This window comes from Camarhynchus parvulus, chromosome 6, assembly GCF_901933205.1.
Source record: "Camarhynchus parvulus chromosome 6, STF_HiC, whole genome shotgun sequence".
Taxonomy (NCBI): domain Eukaryota; kingdom Metazoa; phylum Chordata; class Aves; order Passeriformes; family Thraupidae; genus Camarhynchus; species Camarhynchus parvulus.
The window spans coordinates 35,021,691-35,049,618 of NC_044576.1; the positions used below are offsets into that span (position 1 = coordinate 35,021,691).

General features: G+C 52.6%; 1 protein-coding gene across 2 annotated transcripts in view; it reads left to right on the forward strand.

Moving 5' to 3' along the window:
* Positions 1-20,360: 20,360 nt before the first annotated feature.
* The window catches only part of INPP5A (inositol polyphosphate-5-phosphatase A), a 184,530-nt gene continuing 176,962 nt past the window's right edge, over positions 20,361-27,928 (forward strand). For both annotated transcript variants that reach the window (XM_030951774.1, XM_030951773.1), the window contains exon 1: positions 20,361-20,478. In XM_030951774.1, coding sequence (XP_030807634.1) covers positions 20,404-20,478 — 75 coding nt within the window. In that variant the 5' untranslated portion in view covers positions 20,361-20,403. The remainder of the gene's footprint in view (positions 20,479-27,928) is intronic.

The following is a 27,928-nucleotide window of genomic DNA, read 5'->3' on the forward strand; positions in this document are numbered from 1 at the left end:
AAAACCTCAGTGTAATTAAGGTAATTAAACATTTGGCTTTAAAATCACAATTGGACTGTTGGCCAGGGTGCTCTGAGGATGAACAGTGGAGCACGGGATCCTCTGCCGAGGAGGGTTTGGACAGAGTTTGGGCCACCAAGGGAGCTTTGGGCAAGGGACAGCTCCTGTTCCGGGGCACAGGGCAAACCTGGCCTGGCCCGCCCGGTGAGCACAGGGGCAGGGGAAGGAGGCTCCGCTGTGCGGGCAGCGCCGAGTGCCCGGGGCGATCCCGGGCGGGATGCGCTGTCCCGGGCGGGATGCAGTGCCCCAGGCAGGATGCAGTGCCCCGGGCGGGATGCTCTGTCCCGGGCGGGATGCAGTGCCCCAGGCAGGATGCAGTGCCCCGGGCGGGATGCTCTGTCCCGGGCGGGATGCAGTGCCCCAGGCAGGATGCAGTGCCCTGGGCGGGATGCTCTGTCCCGGGCAGGATGCAGTGCCCAGGCAGGATGCGCTGTCCCGGGCGGGATGCGCTGTCCCGGGCGGGATGCACTGCCGGGACTGCCCAGCCAGGGGCTGCTCTGCCCGTGCCAGCCTCTCGCCCGGCTGCAAGCACGCAGCGTTCCTTCGCCAGCCACCCCTCCTGCTCTCGCGGCACGCACAGCTCCTTCCCGGCCTGGCTCACGTCCTCTGCCCGCAGTCCGGTGTCGCCCTGGCAGCCCCGACTGTCACCGGGGAGGGCGGGCACGGCGGCTCACGGCGGTCCGGGCAGCTCCGGGGGGACAGCGGGACACAGTCCGGGGACAGTGGGACACAGTCTGCGGACAGCGGTGTGCAGCGCGGGCCGGACGGGCAGAGCAGGGACAGGAGGGGCAGAGCAGGGGCAGGACGGGCAGAGCAGGGACAGGAGGGGCAGAGCAGGGGCAGGAGGGGCAGAGCGGGGACAGGACGGGCAGGGCAGGGACAGGAGGGGCAGAACAGGGACAGGACGGGCAGGGCAGGGACAGGAGGGGCAGAGCAGGGGCAGGAGGGGCAGAGCAGGGACAGGAGGGGCAGAGCAGGGGCAGGAGGGGCAGAGCAGGGACAGGACGGGCAGAGCAGAGCCGCATGGGCAGAGCAGGGACAGGACGGGCAGAGCAGAGCCGCATGGGCAGAGCAGGGACAGGAGGGGCAGGGCAGAGCCGCATGGGCAGAGCAGGGACAGGAGGGGCAGGGCAGAGCAGGGGCAGGAGGGGCAGGGCAGGGACAGGAGGGGCAGAGCAGGGACAGGACGGGCAGAGCCGAGCCGCATGGGCAGAGCAGAGCCGCAGCGAGCCCGCCGCCCGCGGTGCCAGAGCCCGGCGCTGCTGCCCTCTCCCTGCCCCCGGAGGGACGGCAGCTGCCCCAGAGCTGCCCCGAATGCATCAGACACCAAAATGCTGAGATGGTGTCCAAAGGGCTCATCATATGCAGTGCCATCATCTCTGCTGCTCACATACATGAGCTCCCCTAGAATAAAATAAAATCCGTGCTCCCCAGTAGTCGGCAGAATTTAAATTCTGTGGGTTACACCACAGATATTGCTGCCTCATAATATAAAGTAGCAGCACTAGGCCCAAGAGTGCTAAAATCAAAGGGAAGCAAAAGGGAAATGACTTGGTAATGCTTTTATTGGGCTCTAACAGCTGTCAAACCACAGCATAAAAAGGCCTAAACTGTGTAATTTCTACTTTCAAAATGAAACTGGACTGGAAGAGAACAGTCTGCCTCAGCGTTAATCTCTTGTCTTTCACTGAGCTGCCTGAGACATCAAGACTCAATGCCACAAACCCCTCTCTCAAGGAGCCACCAGCCCCTACATGACGAGGTCATGTGCCCCAGAAGGGTCAATGAGGTACACTGAGGTCATTCAATCTGAAAAATCTCTCTAAGACCATTGAGTCCAACTGTCCCAACCAGTACTGCCAGGGCCACCACTAAACCATGGCCCCAGGTGTCACATCCACAGGGCTTTTAAGTCCCCCAGGAATGGTGACTCCACTTCTTCCCTGGGCAGGCTGTGCTTGGCCTTTCCAGACAGGAATTTTCCCCAATATCCAACTTAAACCCTCCTGGTGCAACTTCAGGGGTTCCCTCTTGTTCTGCTGCTTGTTCCTTGGGCGAAGAGACCAAGCAACACCCAGGTCTTTGCCAGCCTGGGGATGGGGGGTAGGGTTTTAATTTACAAAACATCTGTGACTTACCCAGGGAAGGCAGCTGACATATAAGGGGACTTGATGCATCCAGCCCTTACCAAATTTCACGTGTCATGCTTTTACAGAAAAAAAAGATAATGTCACACGTCCTTATGGCTCTCAGCTGCTCTTGCCTTGAGGGTGCCACTGATACTCTAAGGTGGAAAAGCCCCGTGCTGAGCTCTCCTGCCCAGCTGTGGTTACAGCAGCAGCAGCTCTATGGAAACAGCTCATGAAAACTGGTTTAATAAGTTCAGAGCAATTGGCTGTTTGTTTTGGTCTGTGCTGTGACAGGGGAGAGGGCAACTCTTCATTTTGGGGTTTTAAGATTTCTTCTAGGTACAAGTTAGGAAGTAAACAGCCTAAAAGACTTGAAGTGAATGTTATCAGGAGTATGGTGCTCTAATTATAATTGCATAACTCATATTTCAATTTTATGGGAATATTAAAAGGATTCCTGGGAGAATTTTGAACGGTCTAAAAGTGCAACAGCACAAAACCCAATAAACCTTGCCTTCTTTTTGAGGACATTTCCTTAAAGAGCCCAGCTCAGCTGCCAGAGCTGCAGCCTGTGCACAACTGAAATTTCCTCAAACTCCCTAAAAGACAAACTGCTTCCACACTGCAATTTTCTCCCCTCCATGCTATGGAGTAATGATAGCTTTTGCTGTTGTCAGGGCTGGAATCCAGAGGACTGTGTGAGTGGATGCAATGTATAAATATTTTCAGTGCATGCCTGATTTGTATAGAATGCAAGATGTATTTATAGCCCTCATGAACACAAGATGGATGTGAGTTGAGAGGGAGCCCTGTCTGTGTGGGCAGGAACACTTGCTGACCTACACAGCTAGTTCGGGGGCTTGAAGGGCAGGAACATCTTTAAACTTCTCCCCCCTTGCAGTCACAGAGCTGCTGGCAGGTCCAGCTACCACGGGCAAAGCCAGGCAGAGCCAGGACCACGAGAAACCATCCTGTGACACTGCCTCTCATTTGGAGGGAATGTGGCCCGAGCGGCTCACACCCCAGCACACACACAAGCACTGTGCAGCCTCCTGCCCCGAGCACGTGGCTGCTGAGGGCAGGAGGAGAGGGCTCTGAGCTCCTCCGAGGGCGCACAGCAGGCTCGGGCACAGCCCAGAGTGTGTCCTTGTCCCGGGGCAGAGGCGCAGGGAAGGTCCTGCTGCACCTCTCTGCCCCATGGCAGCTGCCACGGGAGCTGCGGAGCAGAGCCTGGACACAGGCGGTCACAGGCCCATGGTGGTGTGGGGCAAGGGGAATGTCCAGCAGCTCTGCCCACGCCTGAACCAGGCAAGGGGGCAGTCCTGGGGGAGGCGAGGGAGGGAAGGGAGTTCTAGAGGAGAGTAGAGGGTGTCCACGGCAGCCTGCAAGGTGGGAATGGGTCCCTGGAGCTCCACAGCTGCTGCAGCCCCAACAGCACCAAGCTCCCAGCACAAACAGGGTGGGAACAGCCTGGAATGCCTGGCAGCACACCAGGTCTGAGTGCCTGGGCTGGGGTCAGCAGTGCCAGGGGCCAGGGCAGCCTGGGGAGCCCAGGGCTGGGGTGCTGGGAGCACTGCTGCTGCCCACGGGGAGCAGGGGGTACAATGAGATTCAGAAGCCTTAAGCAGAGTTTCCCAGCCCTTGTCCCCTCTAATACCCAAATACAGCCTGTAGGAAATGCTGCCTCTGCTCCCCGGAGGGCAGAGAGGAATGGAGGGAAGGAGGGAGGCGGGATGAGTCCCAGCCCCTACACTCATGGCCCGGCACTAAAGGAGCTGCAGCCCCTTGATCCCATCTGGTCTGCCAGGTCTCCTCAGCCCTAAGATTCCACAGGTGCCCCACCCACACCCCTGGCTTCTTCAGGCTTAGCAAAGTGAGAAAGACAAAATGTTGAAGCTCTCATTCCCTCTAGGAAATAAAAAAATATCCTTAATATGTGGGCTACCATCATCTTTTAGGTCTTCAGACACTGCCATTTCATGACTTGGGTATTTGTGCTTTAGCTGCTTCACACCCTGAAGCACTTTCTGTAAGGAATTCATTTGGGAATCCTCCTTCTCAGAAGCAGGGTCTGCTGCCAAGAGCGTGGGAGGAGACCAAGAAATCTGAGCAAATGCCCTGGCTTTCTTCACAGCTTTCCTTCTTTCAGTTTTCAGGGTTAAATGAATTTTCTGAATCTCCAGTTATTGGTCTAATGAAACTGCAACATACTTGCTGTGTTATTCATCTCATTCTCCACGTACCCTCAATCCTGACTCACAGTGAAGTTCCTGCATGGGAATATGAACTCAATCAAAAGTCATGCTCTGAGATTGTAAACCTTTCCAGGAAAGGATTGAGCCTTGCCTACGAGCAAAATTACATGTGATATTAACAGGTGTTCCTTTCATGATAAATTTTAGATAAAATAAAGCTCAATGAATCAATTTCTGTAATACAGTGCAATGCTCAGTTTTATATAGTGAGAGCCAGAGGATTGACTGGGACCTGGAAACCAACCTGCAATGTGCACTTGTGTGTAAATGCACTAAACATAGGCACAGATCTGGGCACACGAAAACGTTCCTGTGACCTTTCCTGTGTGGCCAGACACATCCTCCCTGTGTGTGCAGGTCAAAGCACAGCTCAGGGCTGGGGGTCCTGCAGGCAGGGGATGAATTTTGGGTGAAGCGGCACAAAGAGAGCTCTCCCTACCAAACTGCTGCTCTCTGGAAAACACACTGGCCTCATAACAAAGGCCTGCTGGCTACAGAGCAAATGCTCCCACAACTTTCTGCAGCTGTGCCAAGACATCTATGCAAACCCTTTTGTACAAGTTTCCTCTGTTTTCTTTCCAGAAAATTTTTAGGCTTGTTCAGCCTGTGCTAAGCTCAAAAAGGAGGATAAAAACTAACGCTAGAAGATGTTGCTACCCTCGCAAGGAACACAGCCGCACTGACACAGGGCCAGAGGAGCTGCCCAGCCCGCGGCAGAGGGAGCACAGCCCTGTGCTGACGCTCATGGGGCGAGGGGGGCTCCTTCTCCCAGCAGGAATGGCCCGGATGGCCCGTGTGATGCAGGAGGTGAAGCAGTCTCAGGCTGAGCCCGTCCCTGCCCTGGCTGCAGCCACTGCAGTCTGTGCCACGGGGGTCCCTGGGGGTCACACCCCACCCTGTGCCAGGGCCGTGTGCCTTCCCCTGGGGTCACAGCTTTGAGAACCAGCCGCCACCTCCCCCAGGTGGCACACTGGGACAGAATGGGGCTTCTCCCCTGCACCCTCCAGGGCCTGGGTGCCTTCCCCCTGCTCCTGCCAGGACAGAGGGGCAAATCCTGAGAGCTGAAGAGCACTTCTGCCCAAGAGAATGTGGTTTAGATTAACTATTTTTAGCTGGTTCTAGTGGGAGTTGAAGAAGGAGAGTGTCTTCCAGGAGATGCAGAATACCACGCTATATCGGGCGCCAAAATCAGAGCAGATGCTTCCAATTACACTTAATTCACCTCAATTATAGAAAAAGTAAAAAAAAAAATACAGTTACACTAAGAATATCTTTCCTCTGAAGTTACAAGCGTTTGGCACTGCGGGCTGTCCGCATTGGAGAGCAGGGACACTGTGACACAGCCAGCCTGGGAGCAGCTTGGGACCCTCTGCAGACCCCTGCTGCTGCTGCTGCTGCTGCTCCTGCAGACCCCTGCTGCTGCTGCTGCTGCTGCTGCTGCTGCTGCTGCTGCTGCTGCCTCAGGGACATGGCGCTGGCTGCAGTGGGGTTCACTTCACATTCCTCTTTGGGACAGTTTATCCAGTGGCTGTTTCCTGGCATCAACCACCTTTGCGGTGTATTAGTATATCTGGAAAAGGTATTTTATTAGAGTTCACGCAGTAACATGGTGTGGTCTCATCCAGAGCAGATTATGTGTCCAGTGACAACACTGTGTCAGCCTGTCCAGGTGACAGAGGCTGGGACTAATGGATCTGGAATGATTGCCCAGCTGGACTCTCCACTGTCACAGCAAACAGGAACAGTCTGCAATGTGCTTGAGACTGGGAGATGCTCCAGAGTGCCCGTGTTTCACACATTCATATCGTGCTTGGAGAAGAAGAGCTCTCCCAGTTTCCTGGTGGTGCACGTCAGGTGGGCAGAGGAGCTCATGCTGGCACACTGGTGACTGCTCTTGGATGGCACTTCCTCAGGGCCAAGCCATGAGTCACTTTTTCCTCTGGCTTTTCTCTCTGACAAGCTGTTTGCTGCAGTCAAGCTGCCCTATTTATCAGCTGGAGGCAGACATCAAAGCCGGGGTTTGCACCCGCTCCTCGCTCCTCGGGGAGGGCAGGCAGCTCCAGCCCAGGCACCGGGGTGCCCCTGGTCAGCTCTGGGCTCTGCTGCAGCCAGAGGCTGCCAGGCACAAAGGGTCCTGTGTTCCAGCAGACCCCTGCCCCCCCGGGCTCTTCCAGCTCTCCCCTGGGCCCAGACCGCCCTGGGCCCCCATCCCTGTGCTGCAGCTGGACAGCGTCTTGACATTTTGTCAGACTTAAGGGGGAGAAAAAGTCGTTCAGTCAGTGCTGATTTCCTAATTCAGCGTAACCTTTTCATATCCAGGCTAAGGACAGCTTGACATTTCCTCTGCATCCCAGGGAGAGGCTACAAAGCCTCTCAGCTCTGCTCCTGATGCTGCTGCCCATCTCTGCGACACATTGCGCATTGTCAAACATTTGGGAAATATTAAACTAATTTTTACAGCCTTTGTTCACCCACCTGAGTCACTGTCATGGAAAACCTGCAGGGCATTCCACTCTGCCCACTCCTCCCCAAAATCCTCCAATTTACAGCTTCCCTGGCAGGGTGGGCAGCCCTGGCACAGGTGCCCAGAGCAGCTGGGGCTGCCCCTGGATCCCTGGCAGTGCCCAAGGCCAGGCTGGACACTGGGGCTGGGAGCACCTGGGGCAGTGGGAGGTGTCCCTGCCATGGCAGGGGTGGCACTGAGTGGATTTAGGGTCCCTTCCAAGCTAAACAGTTCTGCATTTCTGTGATTTTCTCTAAAACACCAACATAACCATTTCAAGAGAGAAAGCAGGAAAGATATGTGTTACCCTTAGAGTGAGCACAAAAAACGAGCTCAGGTCCACTTATACATCATTGTTCAAGCTCTACAGAAGGGGAAGGGAAAGCTGTCTTTCAGTCATGGAAAAACACCAACCTTGGCTCCCTTTTCCCAGCTTCTCCTGCTGCCCAAGCACCCTCCAGCAGCTTAACACATGGCCAGGGACTGCTCTGCCCTCACTCTGCTCAACGGCAACTGTTATTTAACATGGCAGAGAAGCCTTTGAAAATAACATCTTGGATGAATTAACATTTCATTTCTATGCTAGATTTGTTGTCCCTAGATAATGTAATGGGAACAAGCTTCTGCCAGGCTCCCCCACATACCCTTTATGGGATTGTGGGAACTTTTAAAGCCTCCCTTCATCTGAAAGTTCTGCAGGTGGTGTTGCTCCAAAAAGCAAAGGTATCTGTCACCTTGAATTAAATCACCATGTGGGAGATTAAAGAACAACTTTCTTTCCATGTTTCTCACATCCCGTTTTGTTCCAGAATCAGCCTGTGTCCTGTTCCCAATTGAATAAGTAGATCTTTTTCCAAACCTTACAATTTGCAGAAACTTTGCAGGCTGATTGTCCCTCAAACTGGCTGGACTTGTTTCTCTTTTAATAACCATTTTTCAAGCTGCCAGCAGCTCTTAAAAGTAGTTTTGGATTAAAAAGGAAGGAAGACATCCCAGGACTTCATGTTTCTAATTATGCTCCCAGAGAGCTTTGAAATGATTTTCATGAATCTATACCCAAAGCAGCCAAGTCTCTTGCTGCTCACCATGCTTCTGTCCTGATACAAATCTATTCCCTTTAATGGGACTATTACTGGTTTTAAAAGGCTTACATAAGTGTAAGCCAGTGGGTGATCTCCAGCTCACACCTCTTCCCTGGTTTCAAACAGCTCCTGAAGAACAAAACCAAGTTAGTTAAAATAAGGCCAAAAAGGTTTCTCCACAAGTTGCAAGAAGGGCAGCAGATTGTCCACCCTCAGTCCCCAAGATGAGATGAGCTCCACAGGTGTTGAGAGCCCTGAGCTTTCCAAAGCCAAACACTCCTGGTGGGCCCAAGATTCCCATTCTCTGCAGGTCCTGGGTCCATCCACTGCCTTGAAAGGGAAGTGAAATCACACTGGCCATGCCAGGCTGGAGCCCAGCTGGGACAGTTTGGAGAAAAAGTTATTCCTAAATAATTGTCTCTTTACAATTAAGGGACTTGTGTCCTTATAACAACTTTTCTATTAAAGGCTGGATTTAAAAAAAGGCACTTTGCACTTAACCACATCCAGGTCTTGTCCATTCTTGTACTTCTCCATGGCCCTCACCAGTAACAGGGGAAGTACAGTTAGTCCATGGTGAAGACTGATGCCAACCCACCAGGCAGCCTACAAATACGATGTCTCGCAGAATTTTCACACGAAGGGAAGCATTGGATATTATTCTCAGATTCACTTTCCTCTACTAGGCTTCTTGGCAAAAGTAGAAACAGGATCATGAGAATATTTTTGATCTGGTTATCTGTCTCTTGACAGCTACTGAAAAAGAAAAATACAGCTGTTTCTTTAAAATTGCAAACAATTTTGGCCATGAAAGGGGCATTAAACAATATAGGTTCATAAAGAAATTGAAATAGAGCTCTGCAAATAAACTCATGGTGAGGTGTCTCTGTGGATGGCTTCTGGAGAGCAAGGAGGAGAAAGGAAGTGCTCACTGAAAATAACTTGAATCTTGCCCTGGAGTTACTGCAGTTCCTGTTCCTGGCTTCCTGCTCTCATGTTCTAGGGCAGAAGAAATGCAAGAGTGGTGCCTGCATCCCTGCCCTGCCCGTTCCTCTTCGGGCAGTCCCTGCACCCGAGCCCTGGGAGCTGCCGGAGCTGGAGGAGCTGCGGACATCTTGTGAGCAGGTAATGTGTTCTGTTCCTACTGCAGGAGATGAACAATCTTCTGAAAGCCATTTCCAAGGGTTTGTGTGAGCTGGAAGCCCCGCTGGCACGGAGCTGCTGCCGCAGCCCCCTCAGCACCGAGCTGTGCTCAGCACTCCCTGCAGGCTGAGTGGGGCTGGCTCTGGGAGCTGGGCTTTGCCTCAGGACTTGTCTGACAGCTGAGCCCCAGTGACCACGCCTGCATCTGGGGAAAAGCTCTCCTCAAACCTGCTCAGAGCGGGAGACACAGAGGAGAAAAGGTGACTCGTTAGAGGAGTTGGCACTCAGTGTGAGATGCTTTTGTTTTGGCACGTTCCCTTGTTTCCTATCAGAACAACTATATGGAAAGTCCCAGCTGGAAGTGCTGTACCTGACCTGGACTGTGCAGCTGGCCAGGAGCTGCCACAGGATGGCAATTCTCAGCTCTCATCCTTGCTTGCTGAAACACAAACATGTTGCTGTGATGGTGGGCTTGGGTTCAGCTTGGCTTTGAAGGAGCCCAAAATCACATTGCAAAGGGAGATGCTGCTCCCAGCACCAGTGCCCCGGGTGCTGCCATCCCTCCAGGCCCAGAGGCTTCCGACATGGCAGGGACATGGCAGGACACCTGGGACAGAGGCACGGAGGAGTCAGTGCAGCTGGTGCCAAAGGGGCAGCCCTGGGGCACCAGTGCAGAGGGAGAGACAGCAGAGACTGCCTGAGCAGGGCTGGGAGCCAGGGCAGCTCTGCGCAGGGCTGTGAGGGAACTGAGCAGCCACCAAATCCCACGTCTGGGTCAGCTCCAGAGCTCTCCCCAGTGAAGGCAAAGAGCGGCAGCCACTGAGATCCACTAGTGAGGTTCCTGCCCTCTGACGAGTTTCCCTTTGGCTGCAAAAATCTAAGCTATTAAATAGAAAATTTAATTGACACAGGGCTCCAGGCTGTGCACACATTCTAACCTTGTGTACGTGTGCAGGTGTAGGATGAATAAAACCCCCACCTGGTGCTCATGTTTGCACATAGGGAACTGTAAGGAAAACCCCACACTGACTAATGACACAGGGATTCAGGACTAGAGCAAATAGCTGTGCATGCTGATTGAAGCAATCCACTGTCTCCACCATGGGCTGCATAGAAGTTCATCTTTGGCTCACTGTGAACTTTGTACTTTAAATAAAGTGGCACAGTTGAACCCAAACAATTCGTTGGCACTTGTTGTCAGGATCACTGTAATTATCTTGGTTTTAATTTTTTTAGGGGATCTTTGCTGTCCAGCTATGGTTCCCAGCACAAGCAAGGTCTGCAATCTGAGGTTTTGGGTCTAAGACAGCAGCTGCCATCTGGGGGTCTCCTCCAGGGCACGTTGCTCACTCAGTGCCCTGGCTGTGGTGGATCCTCCTGTGGCCATTCACAGTTCCTTCCGTGTGGTTCAACAGGTGTGTGTGGCCTCAGCACCATCCTCAGCTGCATCCTTGCCTTCATCCTTGGCTGTGCCTTCAGCTCAGTCATCTCTGCAACCTGCTTCCTCGCGGCTGCCCAGCTCCCCACTATTAACAGGATTTAGCTAATTAGCTGTGAGCAGTGCTGTTCTCCCTCACCAATGTAAAGGGTTTACTATTTTTATCTGACTCTGGATGTTTTTGGTTTCTAGGGGATTAAGGTCACAGGGCACATATTTATTCAGATGCTGGAATTCTTACATCGTTTTTCCATTACTCAGTTGGGAAGGAGGAGCCTCAGCCTTCAACTCCCTCTTCCTCCCCTCTGGCTGCTCGCCCTCCCTGCTCTGCATGGGAAGCCATTTCCTCTGAAGCAAGAACGTTCTCTACTTTCACTAGTGGTGCAGAAACCAAACAGCTTATTTTTAAACACAAGTGGTGTCCAAGGGAGCGACAGAGCCATGCAGCCACTCCATAAAGTGCCCTGCTGTTTATCTGCAGCAGGAGAGTTTATTCTAATGCATTTTTGAAGCTATTGCTTCCATATGTTGCTGAAAACCAGGATTCTGCCTTGCAGGACAATGCTGTTTTCTCTCAGGAAAGCTCTCCCTGGGTACAGCCCCAAAAACCCTCCACACCCTGAACTTGCTCTGCCCATGGTATTTCAATGATCCCAGGGCTTCAAAGTACAGCCTGAAAACCTTCCTGACCCACACACGCCTCTGCTTAGCTGGGTCCCACAGCCCCTCAGCTCCCTGCTGGAAAGGAAGTTTCCATCAGCAGCTCCAACACCAGTGCAATCAGAGCATCGCTCCAGGAGCTGCCCCTGCATGGCCACAGCCATTCCAGACCTGGCTCCCTGCTGGTGCTTCGTGCAGCTCAGGAGGGGCTGACTGACTGCTCTGGTGCAGAAATCACAGTGCTACGAGGCACTTTTCTCCAGTGTGCACTGTTTAACCATCTGGGGGACATGACAGTACCCAGGTGAGGAAGGCTCGGCTTTAGAACTGCACCTACTGCAAAAACACTGGGATTCCTGCTGAGCCTCAGATCCTGTAGGGATTTCTGCAGGAATCTCAAGCTGGTCCTCACAGTTTTGCTTTCTGCTCTTAAGTTAAAGCTTTACAGGTTGCCACCTATTTTTCAGACGAGCAAAGCTACTGATCATGACCTTCCCTGTCCATCAGTGATCTGCTGCTGTGCAGTGGAGGACCCTGCAAGGAACATGGGGATCCTGCCTTGATAGAGGCTTCCCAAAGACTCTGGTGGAGTGCGGGGACCATGCTCCTGCACCCTGCTCAGACATGCCCTGGAACTCGCCTTTAGGTAAAATTCCCCACAGGCCGATGGCTGTGGGCTCAGGAAAGTTGTGTTGTAGCTCAGGTGAGATGCATGTCTTTTGTAACGCACCTCTGGCTGAGGATCCAAACCTCACCAGGTTATGGTTTAGTCCTGATTTTCTGTTCATGCTGAGCTCATCTTTTATGATAAAATATTTTACAAATGATGGCCCATATCCTCCCATGTTCCCACATAGTAAAGGCCAGGTTGGACAGGGCTTGGAGCAACCTGGCCTAGTGGAAGGTGTCCCTGCCCATGGCAGGAGGACAGAATGAGATGAGCTTCAAGGTCCCTTCCAACTCAAACCATCCTGTGATTCTATGAAATAGAAATGGTTTTATGAAAGCATATAGGTTGTTGGTCGTTAAAGCCAGCATCAGATCTGAGTATTCTTTCTATCTCCTTCACACTGCAAAATATGCTACAAGATGAAAATGACTGGAAAAAGAAGGCAGGGAAATATGGTACACATTTAACAATAATATTTCTATATAGAATTCCATAGTGTATTGAATCTATTTAATGAGTTTTCTAGATTAAGTAGAAGTCTGGGGAATTTTTATTATAATGCCATATCCCACAAAAATATCTATGGTCCTGGGAGAACAGACACCATGTTAATCTATTTCTTTAATGTTGGGTGATTAGGTAATAGCCTTTCTGCAGCAATGATATTGACACTGTTGCTCCTTGTGTAATTTAGTTTGAAAGTTCTGTTCCTCTAGGCCCTCTCCATCCCAGCCTCAGGGCAGGGGAAAAAGGGTGAAAGTGCCAGTGGCTCTGCAACCTCCAGGCTATAGACCAAATTCAGGGTATTCCCCGTTCTAAACTACACCTGGATATTTCTGTTTTGATGTGTTTTGTATGTGGGCAGCTCACAGAGGGAAGAAGAACCTCCATGGGGAGCAGCTCCTGCTCTGCCAGCGTGCTGCTGCGAGCGGCCGGGGCTGTGGGCAGGACTCCCCAGGAGCCAGCGTCCCTGCAGGGGCTCCCCGAGCCCAGCAGGACTCACTCCTGCTGCCCTGCCTTCTCCTCAGCGTCCCACCCTGAGCTTTACCCGCACAGCCTGAGGCTTCTTAACCGCTTTGAGGAAAATCAAATTTCTAGGAAAAGTTGGGTGCAGAAAAAGAACTGGAGTCATTATGCCGGGTTGTCTCCCTATGGAGACAGCAGGTTTGGTCTAGTCACACAGACAGACACCCAAATTATATCATAGCTCTTGTTCAAAAGAAACCAAATCCTGAGATACAGTAAGTGGCTTAAATTATAAATTAATTGCATCTATGTGTGAAGGATTTGCTTATGAGATTGGGAATTTCCTTGTCATGACCTTGTGAAAGTCTTGGGAAGGAGCCAGGGCAGCTGCACAGATCCCTCAGCAATCACTGCTGCCACCAGCAGCCCCAAACTATGTCCTGGTGTCCCTGTGCCACACCTGCAGGGAGCAACCCCCTGTCCCTGCAGGGAGCAATCCCCTGTCCCTGCTCAGTGCCATCCCCTGTCCCTGCAGGGAGCAATCCCCTGTCCCTGCAGGGAGCAATCCCCTGTCCCTGCTCAGTGCCATCCCCTGTCCCTGCTCGTGGCCCTGGCCAGACCCTCGATGGCACCAGGACCCCTCGGTGGCACCAAGACACCTTGGTGGTACTGGGACCCCTTGGTGGTACTGGGACCCCTCGGTGGTACTGGGACCCCTCGGTGGCACCAGGACCCCTTGGTGGTACTGGGACCCCTCGGTGGCACCAGGACACCTCGGTGGCACCGTCCCCAGCAGCTCCTGCCCTGCTGCCTCCCTTTGGCACACAGCAGGGTCACAAAGTGGCCAGCCCTGCTGACAGCTGGGCACCAAGACGCCTGAGAGTCCTCCACAGACATCCAAAAACAATTCAGTCATTTAAGATGGCCAAAGGAGGGTTAATTCTTCTTATCACAAAAATCAGCGGCCTTCTGGGAAGAGGGTTTTAAATTTTTTCATGAGGAAATTGCTCGGCATAAATCCTTAATTCCCTTAGTGTGCCACCATGCATCTCACAGGCTCCCATGGTTTTCTGGGTTTTTCTTTATTTTTAGGGACTTGTTTGTTCTACCAGGTATAAACAGGCAATATAACAATTCCAGATTTTCAAAAAATAATTTATAAACATTGTGATACCTGCTGTTTGAGTATATTCATGCTTAATAAGCTCTGCTTTCTCCTGTGACTTTTTTCCACACTAATCCCATGACACTGTGGTCTTGGTGGTTTTTCCTTGCTGCTTTATATGAAAGTGAGGAATTGATACCACGGAGCAGAACTGAGCATTTCTTAACATTCCCTCAAGTCCTTCTTTGTTCACTTTCTGGTAGAACCAGCTGAAAGTCCTCAACTTTTCTTTTTACACTGTTTTCAGTCTTCACAAGAGATGGAGGCAATGGTGCAGCTCACACCTTGTCTCACAGGCTGTTACTGGGCTCTGGGAGATGGTTGTGCAGGACCAATGGTTTGCTGTTTAGATATATTGCTTTCTCTGATCTTTTCTATATATTTATAAAATTTTCCATTTCACACCTCTCTATACATACAGCTTTTTTGCAACAGACACTAAACTTTAGCCAAGAGCAAACAGAGACAGCTCATCCCCAGCTGGCAGAGGCCCAAATCCAACTGTAAGAAGTTTTGAATGCTCTCAGCAGAAAATCAGGGTCAGCACCTGGGGGCACTCCCCAGCTCACTGCTGTCACTAGGAAAGCTGAGCTTGAAGAACTCAGGGGAGCTGAAACCCACCACGGCAGCACCACATTTATTGGTTTGGAATAAATCACTACTCAACCCATATTTCTATTGAACAATTAATGGTGTTGCAGCTTTCCAGCAGCCCAGGCCCAGCCCTTCCCAACTGCTGCTGCTTGGAACGTGGCTTCCTGCTCACAGTGCTGGGAATGGCACCTGTGATTCCCCAGGCACTGTCCTCCTACCTGACACTGCTTCTGAAGGGTGCTGGCCTTGTGATGAGCTCCTCCAGGAGCAGCTGCACCTCATTCATCGAAGAAACACCCCAAAACAAAATCTATACAATGCTTTAGGGTTTCTCAAGAGGTGTTTGCAAGGTGTGACTCTTTATGAGCTGTAAAAGGTAAATATTTGGATAGCATTTAGCAGACCAGACGGATCTATCTGGGGCTAAATCCTCATAAGGGAAAGAGCTGTGAGCAGAGAATAAATACAAGAAACACAAAGAGTTGGAAGAATGTACAAAAAAATTCTTTTATTCAGCAAAATGTTCAAAAACAGGAGCAGCAAACAATGTGGGGGTAGGGCTGTTGCTTGGCTTCTACAATAATACTTCTTCTGGCTGAAGTTTAAAAGCTCAAAACTCTCTGTTAATCTTTATTTGGCAAGTGACAAACACAGAAAGAACCATGTTAAACATGTAGGTTTTGTTTTGCTGTTAGAGGAATTCCAGTAAGTTTCATTTGGATGTGTGTGTTACAACACTAACCCATCTCAAACGTGCATGTTTTGTTTTGCTGTCAGAGGAATCCTGGTAATTTTCATTTGTAAATGTGTGTGAGAGCACTACAAAGGCAGCCAGAGATTAGGGACCCACCAGAAACTGATGGGAGCCCTGGGATGCTGTGGGAACAGCTGTGGGATGCCCGAGAGGAAACACAGCAGCACAAAGGCAGAGCTAAGCTCTCCTGGGTGCCACAGTTAGTCCAGGCTCAGAGGCCTTACCTGAGGCTCCACGAAATGCAGGAGCAGCCACACCACTGCCTGGGCCCCCCAGTTTGGCTCCACATCCCACGGTGGCCAACCCACTGCGCCAGTAACCTCCCAGCGCTCATTGAGTGACTGCTTGGCTGGAAATACGTTTTAAAGGATGCAAACCACTCACTTATTCACCTCATTGCCCTCCCTGCCGTTGGCTGCTTGCAAAGTCTGCAGAGCACCCGTGTGCCTGGGGGTGCCCGTGCCCAGGGCCAGCAGGCAGAGCTGGGCAGTGAGCAATGCCTCACCGTGACAGGGACTGCTCCACTGCTGGGAGAGGAACTGGGGACACAGGAAAATCCACCCTGACCGGCAACGGGCTTGTGTCACTTCTCTGCAAGGGCCCGGACTGAGAGTGAGGAATGTGTGTCACGGCTGCTGGGCAAGCCCCGCACACCCCCAGGTGCGAGGGGACGCGGCAGCGCTGGCTGCACCTGCCTTATCCCGAAACGCTGGGAAGGGAAGAATGGGGAAGGGTGATTGTCCCTGTTGTGCACCAAATCTTTACTGAAAGGGCGGTCGAGCATCAGCAGGGGCTGCCCAGGGAGGGTTGCAGTGCCCATCCCTGGAGGTGTCCAGGGAATTCCTGGAGGTGGCACTCAGAGCTCTGGGCTGGGGACAAGGTGGGCACCGGGCACAGCTGGGACTCGGTGATCCTGGAGGGCTTTTCCAGCCTCAGCGATTCTGTTATTCTATGAATACAGCTGACATAGTTGAAGATGATTATCAGTGTGAACTTCTCTTATTGCTCAAGAAACTTTGGGCACAGGTCCTTCAGCAAGCTCTGTGTTGCTCAGAGAAGCCACGCCATTGAGCTGCTGCCAGCAACACCTCCCTGAGAGCCCTGGGTTATTGCTGGGTGTCTGGCTCTGGCTATTACATTACTATAGAGATGCTCACAAGCTGTCCAGGCACCACCTTCCTGGGGATTACATTCTGGCTCAGTGTGCTCAGTGGTACAGGAAAGTGGACTGCTGAGATACTGTGGAGGCGCTGCAAAAGTCACAGAATGGTCAGAAGGGACCAGCCCTTGCCATGGGCACCTTCACCAGACCAGGCTGTTCAGGGCTCCCCCCGACCTGGCCTTGAACATTCCCAGGATGGGGCAGCCACAACCTCTTGGGACAACCTGTTACAGTGCCTCACCACCCTCAAGGTGTGCATCATCCCTCCTGTAAATCACCCTGGCTGTAAACGCAGAACAGAAACATCCAAATAGTTTCAAGCATACTGGGAAACATTGTGGTGCACCTGGAAATTGTTTTTGAATAACAAATTCAGTATTTTATTTATTTGTTTTAAAGCAGTGTTTTCAATGCATAGCATAGACTGGTGCTTGTTGGGGTAAGGGACACTCACTCCAGGAAATACAAAGAATCTTTTCAGCTGTGTCACAGACCTGATCAAATGCAGCATTTTCAAAAAGAGTTTTAAATTAAAGAAATGGCATTTGTAATGCTTATAGAAAACAGTCCACGTCTGTCAGAAGTTACATTTCCTTCTTGTCTCCCTCATGGCTTGGAGCGTGAGCAGGCGCCGCCGGTCTCTGCCATCCTGCAGAGACAAAACGGGCAGCACGTGTGTGCCGGGCTGCCAACAGCTCCACTGGCCATCACCTGGGATTTCCATGTTAAACTCATCAGTTGCAGCTGCCCAGAATCACAGCAAAAGGCTTTCCATACAAGTGGCACTGCAGCTGTGGGACACTGAGATGGGAGTTTCACCCTGAGGGAAAATCGCGACAGTTCATAGGACCAACCATTAGTGATGGTTAAAGATATTTAGGCTCCATAGCTAAGCCAAACCTGCAGAACATTTCCCCCTCATTCTTGCAAATCTCCTTAGTAAAAACTAACCTGATTCTAGAGCTCTCTTGATCAATCTTAGCATTCAAGGCAGGCACCAAGACTGGAAACGCTCAGACTACACTGTCTGCGTTTTAAGTGCTGGGAAACGAGTGACGGGGAACTTGAGGCAGCCCTAGCTAGCAGTGGTGTTTTCCCTACAGCAACACACCGATCAGCTCCCCCCGGCCTTCCAGCTCTGGGTGGGGAGGAAGGGAAATATCTGACCTGCATCTGACCCTTGAGCCCATGGGACTCAGCTCAGGGTCAGAGCTGGGAATGCAGGAGCTGGTGCAGCCACAGCCCCTGCTCACTGAACAGATGCAAAGTGGCATTTTCATCCTACTCCCATTTCCCCACCATTACACTGTGCCATCCCCTCTGAGAGTTATCCTGTGCAGCAGATGAAAGAAAGCATCAGCTCTGCAGCACCCACTGAGGTTTAACATTCACGTCAGGACACAGAACTCAGCCCTCATCCTTTATGAGTGCTTTACTCGCTGCTCGTTTCCCCATTGCCACAGGCAAACTTTCATATTCAAGCAGATTTTCCCAGTTATTCTGCTCCCACATAGCGCAGGTATGGATCTTGTTCATCCGAATTTAACAAGCACCAAAGTATCAGCCCTGCATAATTTGCCTTGCAAACCAGCTCACGTCCCCTCTAGCCCTCCCCTGCATCTTCCATCATGTTTGTACTGGCTCCTGTAGCAGCCCAGGCCGCACATCTGGGCTGGTCCTGTCCCCTTGGCTCCTCCGAGGGCATGTGGGATGCTCTGTCTGCCCTGTGCTTCCCCACAGCTGCTGCTCTCAGGTACCACTGCACCTCACTCACTTCAGCGTTCCTTGCTTTTGGAAACAGCTTCCATGATAATCCCTGACTGGCCAAAGCAGGCTCTTGGGAACTCATTTGGACGTGCTTTGTGTGTGCTGTGATTCCTTATGTTCCTGTTTCTAAGCTTTTAGCCACTCCTCTCTGTGCAGAAGGCGAGGGGCTCACAGCCTTCAGCCCGGGCTGGCCGGACACTGCTGATGCTCTCACACTGCAGAGCTTCCTCTGCCACAGCACTTGGCAAAGTCCCTGCACATCGCAGCAGCGATTCCTCGCTGGGTTCTTCTCATTCTGGTTTCCTGTTCTTGAGCACTGCCAAACTTTTCACCGGGATGCCACAGGGCTTGGGATCCCTCTCCAGCTGGTGTAACCTGACACGGCTCCCTCCAGCGTAGCCTGCCTTTGATGTAATCGCTGTTGGCCGAACGCTGTAAAACTGTGCCAAAAACACAACAGCAGCAAAAGTTCCTTCCCTGATTTATTTTCTTTTTCCCTGTCTATGGATATATCAAGGTACACCAGGGTGGTGTATTGGATCAGCTCACTTTCGACAGCTCTGATAGCTGCATCCACGTAAGATCACTGTATCTACAGTGCAACTTTATGCAGTGGTCTCAGGAGCTGCGCAAAACCCTAGAGAAGACTTTCCAGAGAAGTCCAGCACTGTTCTCTGTTTCCGCATTGCATCTATCTGTGCGCCACAGATCACTGGAGGTCAGCAAGTGTCCCATGGATGAAGCAGAATTCCAGAATTTCAATATCCTTTTCATTTAATTATATATTTAATTTGCATCTTCTGACAAGGAAGGCCGGTGCTCCGGATCTGGCAGGGCGTTTGCCATTCCAGCCGCACCCCTGCCTGATAGTTTGCCACAGAGGAGACAGGGGAGCACAGTCCGCTCAGCCCAGCGCCCTGCCCAGGCTCCCCAGCTCGGGCACGGGGCTTCCGCGCCGTGTGTCCCTGTCCCCGAGCAGCAGGACACGGACCGCCACCGGGGATGTTTCACGCACAGTAGCAGGGACTGATCTGTCATTTCTCGTGTTTCTTTGGCAAAGTTACCGGGCAGGTTTCTTCCGCAGCGGCGGTTGCCGTGAGCTGCGGAAGGCTTTGGGGCACCCGCGGGCTCTGCACGGACCGCAGCCCTCCGCGGGGCGCTTCGTCCCGGGGCGAGGGGCGGGATGCTCCTCCAGCATCACCAACCAGCTCGCCGTCCGCTCGCGACAGAGCCCTATCGCGACACGCGCCGGGCCCCTCCGGTACCGGTACCGCTCCCCGCGAGCCGCGCTCGGGCGGTGGCGCCGCCGGGGCCAGCGGCAGCTCATCTCATTCCATCCCCGGGGACAGACCCCGGTTGCCGAAGGGGCCGCCGGGCCTGGGGAGCCGCTCCCCGCGGGAGGCAGCGCCCGCCCCGCCTCGTTCCGAGCCCCGGTACCGGGCGGGCAGCCCCGCGGCGCGCAGGTGGGGCAGCACCGGCCCCGCCCGGTCCCCGGGGAGCGGTCCCCGCCGAGCGGCGCCCGCCGTGTCCCCGGGCCGCGCTCCGCGCCGCGGGGCCCGCCGGGCCGCGGGACGGCGCCGCCGGCGTGCGCGCGCCCGCCGAGGGTGGCGTTGCCCTTTTAAGAGCGGCGCGAGGCGGCGGTGACGTCGCGCGCGCAGAGCGCTAGCCCGGCGCGCCCGCCCGCCCGCACAGCCGGGAGCGGCGGCGGCACCGCGGAGCGCCCGGACCCGCCCCGGCACCGGCACCGGCCCCGCCGAGCCCCGCACGGCCCGCACCGCACCGCCCCGCCGGCACCGCCGCCCTGCCATGCGCCGCGGCCCGGCGCCAGCCTCCGCCGGCGGGAGCCGTCCCGGCAGCAACAGCAGCAGCAGCAGCGCGGCGGCGGGCGAGCGCTGAGCCGCGGCCCCGCAGGGCGCGGATGTTCGCGGGCTGCCCGCGCCGGGAGCCTCGCTGCGCTGACGGGGCGGGCCCGGCGCCCCGCTCGCCGCAGCGCCCCGCGCCCGCCCCCGGGCTCCCCGCAGCGCCGCCGCTCCCGGCCGCGCTTCCGCCCGCGCCATGGCGGGGAAGGCGGCCGCGGCCGGCGCCGGGGTGCTCCTGGTCACCGCCAACGTCGGGTCCCTCTTCGACGACGTAAGTACCGCGGGCACCGGGGCGAGCGGGGGTTCGCGGGCCGCCGGTCGCAGCGCCGCCCGCCCCCCGCGCTGCCGCTGCCGCCCCGACCGCGGGTGCCGGCGGCGCTGGGGGCCCGGCGGCCGTCCGGCCGAGCCCCGGCGCCTCCCGGGGTGGGACGGCTCTGCCGGAGCGCGGGGCGGCGGCACGGCCGGGGGAAGGGGGCGCCGCTGCCGCGTCCCCGTCCCCGCAGTGGTCGCCGTGTGGCACCGTCCGCAGCGCCCGGGGCCGCTCCGGGGCGCGGCAGAGCCCCCGAAGCGCCTTGCCCGCCTCCGGGCGCTCTTTCTTGGCCGCCGGGCGCAGTGGGGCACCAAAATGCAGCGTAATTTCTGCTCGGCGTGGTGACAGGGCAGAGCTCCAGAACGCTGCTCATCCCTGCAGATAAGGCGAGAGCCGCAGCTGGCACGGGCGAGCAGGGCGAGGAGCGCTCGGTTCCGCTCGGTTCGGTGCGTGAGTGAAGGCAGATGCTGATGACCATCGCTGGGCTCCCGCACCCCGGACGCTGCCCCGAGAGCCGCTGGAGCCGGTAGCAAAGCCCCCCCTGTGCCCGAGCCGTGCGGACACGTCCCACAGAGCGAGGGGAGCATTTCCAGGGCTTTGCTCGTTATAAAGTAATGCACCTCTGGCAGAGAATTGGGTCCAGGCTTGCGCTGTGTGTTAAGAGGGGCTTTGCTCTAAGCCTGATGCACAGGGCCCCGAGGTGCACTAACCCAGGGAGTTTTTTGGTCTGGTCTTCAAAGTCCACTTAACTTTTTCATCACTTTAAAGGCTTTTCTGGCGTTCAGACTTTGATTGTAACTGCTGTAGTCAAAAGATGCAGTTCACCTTTTCTTCAACTTAAATGGACTTTTACTGTTATCACCACAGTTAATTTTACACTTAGGCATGCTGCTTCGTATTAAAATAACGTTGTGAAATGTTCATTTCATAGCGATTGCCGTGGTTGTGGCCTTGGGCATACCCAGCCTCTGTGTGAGTGATGCCGGTGTGTTCAGCAGGTGGTTCCTGCCTTTTTCCTCCTCCGTGGCTGGAGCAGAGGGGTGACACCTCTGTGCGCTATCCATGAGCCCTGTGCCTCGCTGTGCTCCTGTGCCTTGGCAGGAGCAGTGTCACACTCGAGCAGTGTCCCTGCAGACTCCCCGGCTGTCAGACCCAGCCCTTTCCTGCCCGTTCCTGGTGGGTGCTGGGGCTCCGGGTGCTCCTGGAGCAGCCAGGGGAACACACTTCAGCTCTAGCCAGCTACTGCCTTGCCATCAGAAACTGAGTTTTCTGCAGCAGCGAAACCGGGCTTGTTTGGATCAGTTCCACTGCAGGGTGGGACATGGAAAGACTGCTCTGAACATCTGTGGTTGTGGTCCTGGTGTGTGGCTGTTGGAGGTGGGACTGGTGGCTGCCTGGCCGGGCTTCTGCAGCTACATTAGTGCAGTTTGGGTGCAGAAAAGGTGACATGAGCTGGGTTTGGGGACTTGGCTCTCGAGTTGTGTGTGGGAGCTGTCAGTGGCTGCTTCTGCTTGCTGGGCCCTTCCCGTGCAGTCGAGGAATATGTTTCTCTGCTGTGACCTGGAATGGTTTCAGTCCTGAACAAGGACTTGCTTTGATGGACTGTGCCAGAGCTGGGCTGGAAAACCACTTCCCATTCCTTTAACTCATGTTTTCTATTTCTGATTTCAGTGGGTGATATGTATTTTAATTTAACGCTGCACTCTTAGTGAGATGTAGCCTGAGCTCCAGGCTGTGTAACAGCGTGTGCTGTCACAGGGCAGTGCAGGGGTGCTGGCAGAGGGGGTGGCCAGGCCAGGCACCCCCACTCACCCACTCCTGCTGGCCCTGTGCTGTGTTCCTGTCTGCAGTGGCCAGAGCCCTCTGGGAAGCGTTCCCTCTGGGAAGCGTTCCCTTGGTGCCTGTGTGCGAGGCTGCGGGGGCACGCTGGGTCTGGGCAGGGGGCTCTGGTGCTGGGGGGGCCTCCTGTCCCCTCCCACCCAGCAAACCCCTGCTGGCCCTGGGCTGCCCTGTCTCCCTCTGTTCCTGAGTGGGGCTGTGTGGCAGCAGCATGGTTTGCACTTCAGGTGTGTTTTGTGTGAGCGCTGTTTGCTTGTGTGTGCAAATGCTCTTGACATCAGCATTTCATAGCTCAAAATACCTTTGGTAGGCAGGTTGGCCGGGGTGGACAGTCTTTCCTAGATCAGGAAAAGCTGACCTGCCTGTACTTTTGCAGAGAGGGGAAAATTGCTTTTTTTGCTCTCTGGTTGCCAGAAGCAGGTCAGGATAACATATGAGTTTGCTCCTGCCAGCCATCCCCATCCACTAATTACCTGTTGCAGTGGTGACCTGGGAGCTCATGAATAAATATGTGAAAGTGAAGAGGGACTGAGCTGGGTTCATTTCATTCCTCTAGTAGTTTTGCTGCTTCATTAAAAATATTAATGGCATATTAGATTTTCAAATATTCTTCCAAGTTACATGAACATGTGCATTTCATGAATATGAATGTGTATGATTTTTGGTACCTTTGTGTTTAGTTAAGCGTTTAATGCTTTTCTTGCTGTAGAATAATTCCCTGGTTTTATCACAGTATACATAGTAACAAAAGATGGAGTTCAGGCTGCCCATGAGTCACTCTTTCTCATTTCCCCCTCCTCAGGTGCCCCTGCCTATGGCAGGGGATGCAATTAGATGATCTTTAAAAGTCCCTTCCGACTCAAACCTGTTATCTATCCTCTCCCTCCCTGATTTCTTGCTTCCTTTGCTTCCTCTGTCTGCGTTGACAAAATTTCACATGTACCTTGCAGTGAGCTGAGTGCTGTGGTGGGCACAGAATCCATTTGCCGGGCACCGCACTGCTTTTGCTGTACAGGGGTTTCATTTATGCCCTGTGGTTTTTTCCAATCTGGTACATGCCCCTCATTCTGTTCAGCTCAGCGCTGCTTTTGCTGCGGCAGACCCTGGAGAGGGCTGTGGGCAGCAGGTGGGTGGAGAGAGCTGCCCTCACCTCAGGAGCTGTGGCTGCTTCTGCTGCAGGGGCAGCTGGACACCTCTGCAGTTGTGGTGTGGTGGCTGCCCCAGGAGTTTTGGTACTGTGTGCTGGGTGCAGGCACAAGCACTGGAAAACCACCTTGGTGCTTGCACCTGAGAATCACCTCTTGCTCTGGGTCAGTCTCAGGTCACTTTGACCATCTGTGTTGGTTAAGTGTCTCCATGCAGGTCTTTAGGGAAAGGATTTCCAAGATGCCCAGCAGACTTAGCTGTACAGGTTCTGACATTTCTCCCCAGGTTGGAAAATTGTTCATTTGTTCCAGTTGTCTTTGAAATTGCAGCGTATGAGCCTAAATCAGGTCAGAGCTTGCAAAACCCTCCCATCTTCACGCACTGGATATATGTAATCCTTAAATTCTCAGGACAGGTTTAGTCAGAATAGATGTGCAATGATGACAAGGTAGGTAAAAATTAACCAGAACATGTTATTTTATTAGCTTAAACGGGAAGGAGGGGAGAAGTGCGCCAGGGAATTGCTGTATGGTGCCGATACCCAGAATTCTGAATGACTGACAGCATCGCTGCCCTACCTGAGCCCCTGTTTGTCTCTGTAGAACACTGGCCTTCATGTGACAGTGCCATGGTAGGGCAATGAGCTTTGACATTCCAAGGTGGCCTTCACCTATCCACATTTGGGTGAATGTGTCTGTTTTTCTTAAAGTACACAAAGAGGGAAGGGATGGAACTTCCTCCTTCAAGCCCTGTTTGTAGTATTATAAATAAACTTACTCTTTAATTCTGAGTATGAACTTGAAGTATTCTTTACTTTTGTTAGAAGCTGAAGTTTATCAATTGAATTTGAAATAGAAATACTTCCCATAATAATGTTTTAAAACAGCCTGGCCTTCTGATGGGTGGTGATCACAGTGTAGTCTCTCTTTATCATGTCTGATCCCAATTTTCTGATTCTAAAGCAGTGGGTGTAGGTTTGTTTTGGTATTGGACATCTGTGTATTTAGCTGGTATCAGCTGATAACTATAAAAGGTTTTTTGGCTTTCATTTTGTTTTTATTTTTTTTTCAATTTCTTTCCCCCATGAATAATTATTTGAATTTTGTGGAATGTTTAAAATGTGGTAGGGTGGGAAATGTATTCGTTTGGTTTTGATTTCTAAATAAGCATTAAGAGCAGCATGTTGCAATTCAAGGCACCCTCTCTTCAAACCACAGCCGTGAGATTGAGTGAAAGATAGAGTTTGATTCATTGTGACTTTTTAGAGGAAACTTGTTATTCCAGGGCTGACCCCTTAGGGTCAGGTCGGGCAGCGTTGGTGTTAGCTGGGGTGGAAGATCAGGCTGACCCAGGCGGTGAGGGTGATGTTTCTGGGATGCTCCCGCGGCTGGCTGGGCTGGGCTGGGCTGGCAGGGAGGGCCTGGGGGGCCCGGCTGCCGCTCTGGCCAGGCGGGGGCACGAGCAGCCGAGCTGGGGACAGGGACAGGCTGACGGGGAGGGGGCCTGGCCTGGCCCTGCACCGGGTGCCGTGTGCCCCGTCCGGGGAGCTGGGGCTGTGCCCAGCTGGCTCTGGCAGGCTGGAGCCTGGCTCTGAGCACTCGGGCTGGCTCACAAGGGCCCCAGGCTTGGGGGGTGCTTGTCTTGCTCTCTTTGCTGCAAAACTGGGTGCTCACAGCTCAGACTTGCATTTGAGGGCTATGTACTTCTTGAGCAATAACATAGAAGGCCAACAGAAAAGTATTTTTCAGTGTTCTCTATGATGGGAACTGTAGAAATAAGTCATCTCCAGCTTCCCTTTCTCTGACTCTACACTCTGCTTTCTAGTTTCTGATTGTTTTTGTGTCTGCTTTCTGGGTTTTTTTGTTGTTGTTGTTGTGGGAGTGGCCCTGTTAATTTCTTAAATATTGGTGCTGCCTTCTGTTTGTTTGGTTTTCAGTGGCAGACTCTCAAGTGTTTTTCTTTCAGTTTCTGCCACACTCATGTTTATGTTGTATTTTAGGAGGCTATCTTGTTTCTCTCTATTCTAAACTCCCTGTGCAGGAGGTGGAGCTTTGAGGTAGACCTGGCTGCAGAACAGCCCCGGCTTTGGGTGCCCTTTAGATGCTGTGGAAAGGATTTTGGTTTGGAAATCCTTCTCTGCTGCTTGTGTTCTGTGCTGGGGCTGAGCTGAGGCGTGTGTGTGGGCTGTGGGGTGCAGCTGCAGCAGTGCCCAGCTGCTGGGCTGTGCTGCACAGGTGCTTTTTGCAGGTGTCTCGGCACAGGGAGCAGTGCTGGTGCCTGAACAGCGGTGGGCTGGCCGGGGGCGGTGGTGCTGGAAACCCCTCCTTTGTGGGCCTTTGGCGGGTGATGCCCTCGCAGTTGTGCAAGGTCACTGCCAGTCCCTCACTGCCTGCTCAGAGAGGAGCTGAGTGTTTGTCCTGAGTGCCAGCTCCCAGGGAGCCAGCCCTTGGCATCCCAGGGCAGGCTGAGGACTCTGTCAGTGTGCTGGGGGTCACTGGGAACCTCTCAGAGCATCCCCAGCTCGGGCCGTGGTCCAGGGTGCGTGTCCTGCTCACCAGCAGCCCCTGGGTGTACTCAGAGTGACAGCTGAGGATGAGCTGCAGAGAAAAGTCCTCTGTTAAGTAGAGATGAGGAGCAAGACCCAAAGCAGACTTGCAAGAAAGCAGTGACACGTTATTGTGCATCCACATACTTGTAAAATTTAAAACTCTAGTTTGCTGAAGATAACTGGAACAGTAACAGTACAGGCAGCACAGAGAGTGGAGTTTTCTTCCAAGGTGGAGTTTTTCTTTAGCAAAAATCCAGCACTTTTTTCTTTTTAGCAGATAGTTTTACAATTTTCTGAGCAAAAGAGTTTCCATTAAGAGCTGGTACAGGGCCTAGCCTTCCTTAAGAAAGATGCTCAGAGGTTTGTCTTCTAGACTATCTTTTTTCTCCCTTTTGATTAAGTGTTATCACTGACAACAAGAGCACATGGAACACTAGGAGGTAATAGTGGCAAAGCACATTATAATTACACCTTTCTTTCAGTGTGGTTTTATAGCAGTGGAGTTGGCATTTTGCAGCTTGTCAGGCTTCCACAAATCATCAGTGTATCAGTGTGAGATTTTAAAAGGACTTAGTTCCTATTTTATTTCATATTTGAAAATGAAATTATGCAATGTGGGTAGGATACCACAGGAAGAAAGCTTTACACACGGGTCTCATAGTTTTTTAGCTTGGACAAGCACTAGAGCATGTTTTAAGGGTTTTGTTCCTGTTTCAAAGTTCTCATCATCAATTTTTCTACCACAAAATTTGACTTCAAAGACACAGAATGTGAGTCAAGCCCTCAGATTTTATGATTTACATTAAAAACTTATCTGGTTTTTACTTACTATTTCTATCTTTCCCCTTTTCTATTATTTATTTAGTCGTACTGTTTATATACTCTACCCCCCGAATGTGTTTCCTCTTTCTACCTCAGATGCTTTCTTTCCCTTTCTGGTACCATGTGTACTCACCCCCTTCTGAAAGCTCTTCCCTTACTCCTCGTTTATGATTTGAAGTGAATCACTTGAAGGAGCGTTTTTGATCTGCAGCTTTGTGGCTGCCCTGAGCGCACTCTTTTCTTTTCTTTTCTCTGCTGAAGAGGGGATCCCACCAGGTTAAACCCAGTTTGCTCTCCACCATGGGCATGCTGTGCCCTGGCATCCCAGAGGGAAGAGGAAATCCAAGGAAGGCAAGCTGGATTTAAGTGTGGCTCTGGAAGGTGTCTCTTCCACCACCCTGCAGAAGATCAGCCACTCTGGCTGCTGCTTTGCCTTGCCCTCTGCCCCTAAACTCTCACCTTAAATTGGAACGAAAAAAAAGGAAAAAGGCAGCCAGGTGTGACTGCAAGCCAGTTGTGTGTTTTTGGTATGTGGAAGCTCCCCAAATACATCTGTGTTAGTGCAGGTTAATACTTTATTTGATATTCTCTAACCATCTTTCACTTTCTTTATGGAGAACAGGAGGTGGTCATGGGAAAACAGGACCTTCTGACTTCAGTGGGTGCTTGAATGGCCTGTCAGAGTTGTTTAGCATCCTTTTGGCATCTTTATTACTGAAGTTGCATCTTCCCTTGCTGAAATTTCCATGGAAATATGTTATTTTTCATAACGTGGAGTAGGTCACATTAAGCACAATAATCATCATTCTGGGGAAGAGTGAGTATTAAAAGTAAAATGTTACTTTGGCTTCTTTTCTTCCAATGGCAACACTCTTAGCACTACTATCACTATTAGTACATACATTTAAAATGTAAATATTTTATTTAATCACTTTAATTTCTAACGCTTTTCCTGTTATTGGCAAAACTTGAAGTTAAAGCACGTATTGAAGCAAACAAAAGTGTTCATTGTTCTTATATGATATTTGAAGTCAGATATAATTGATGGTTTTCATT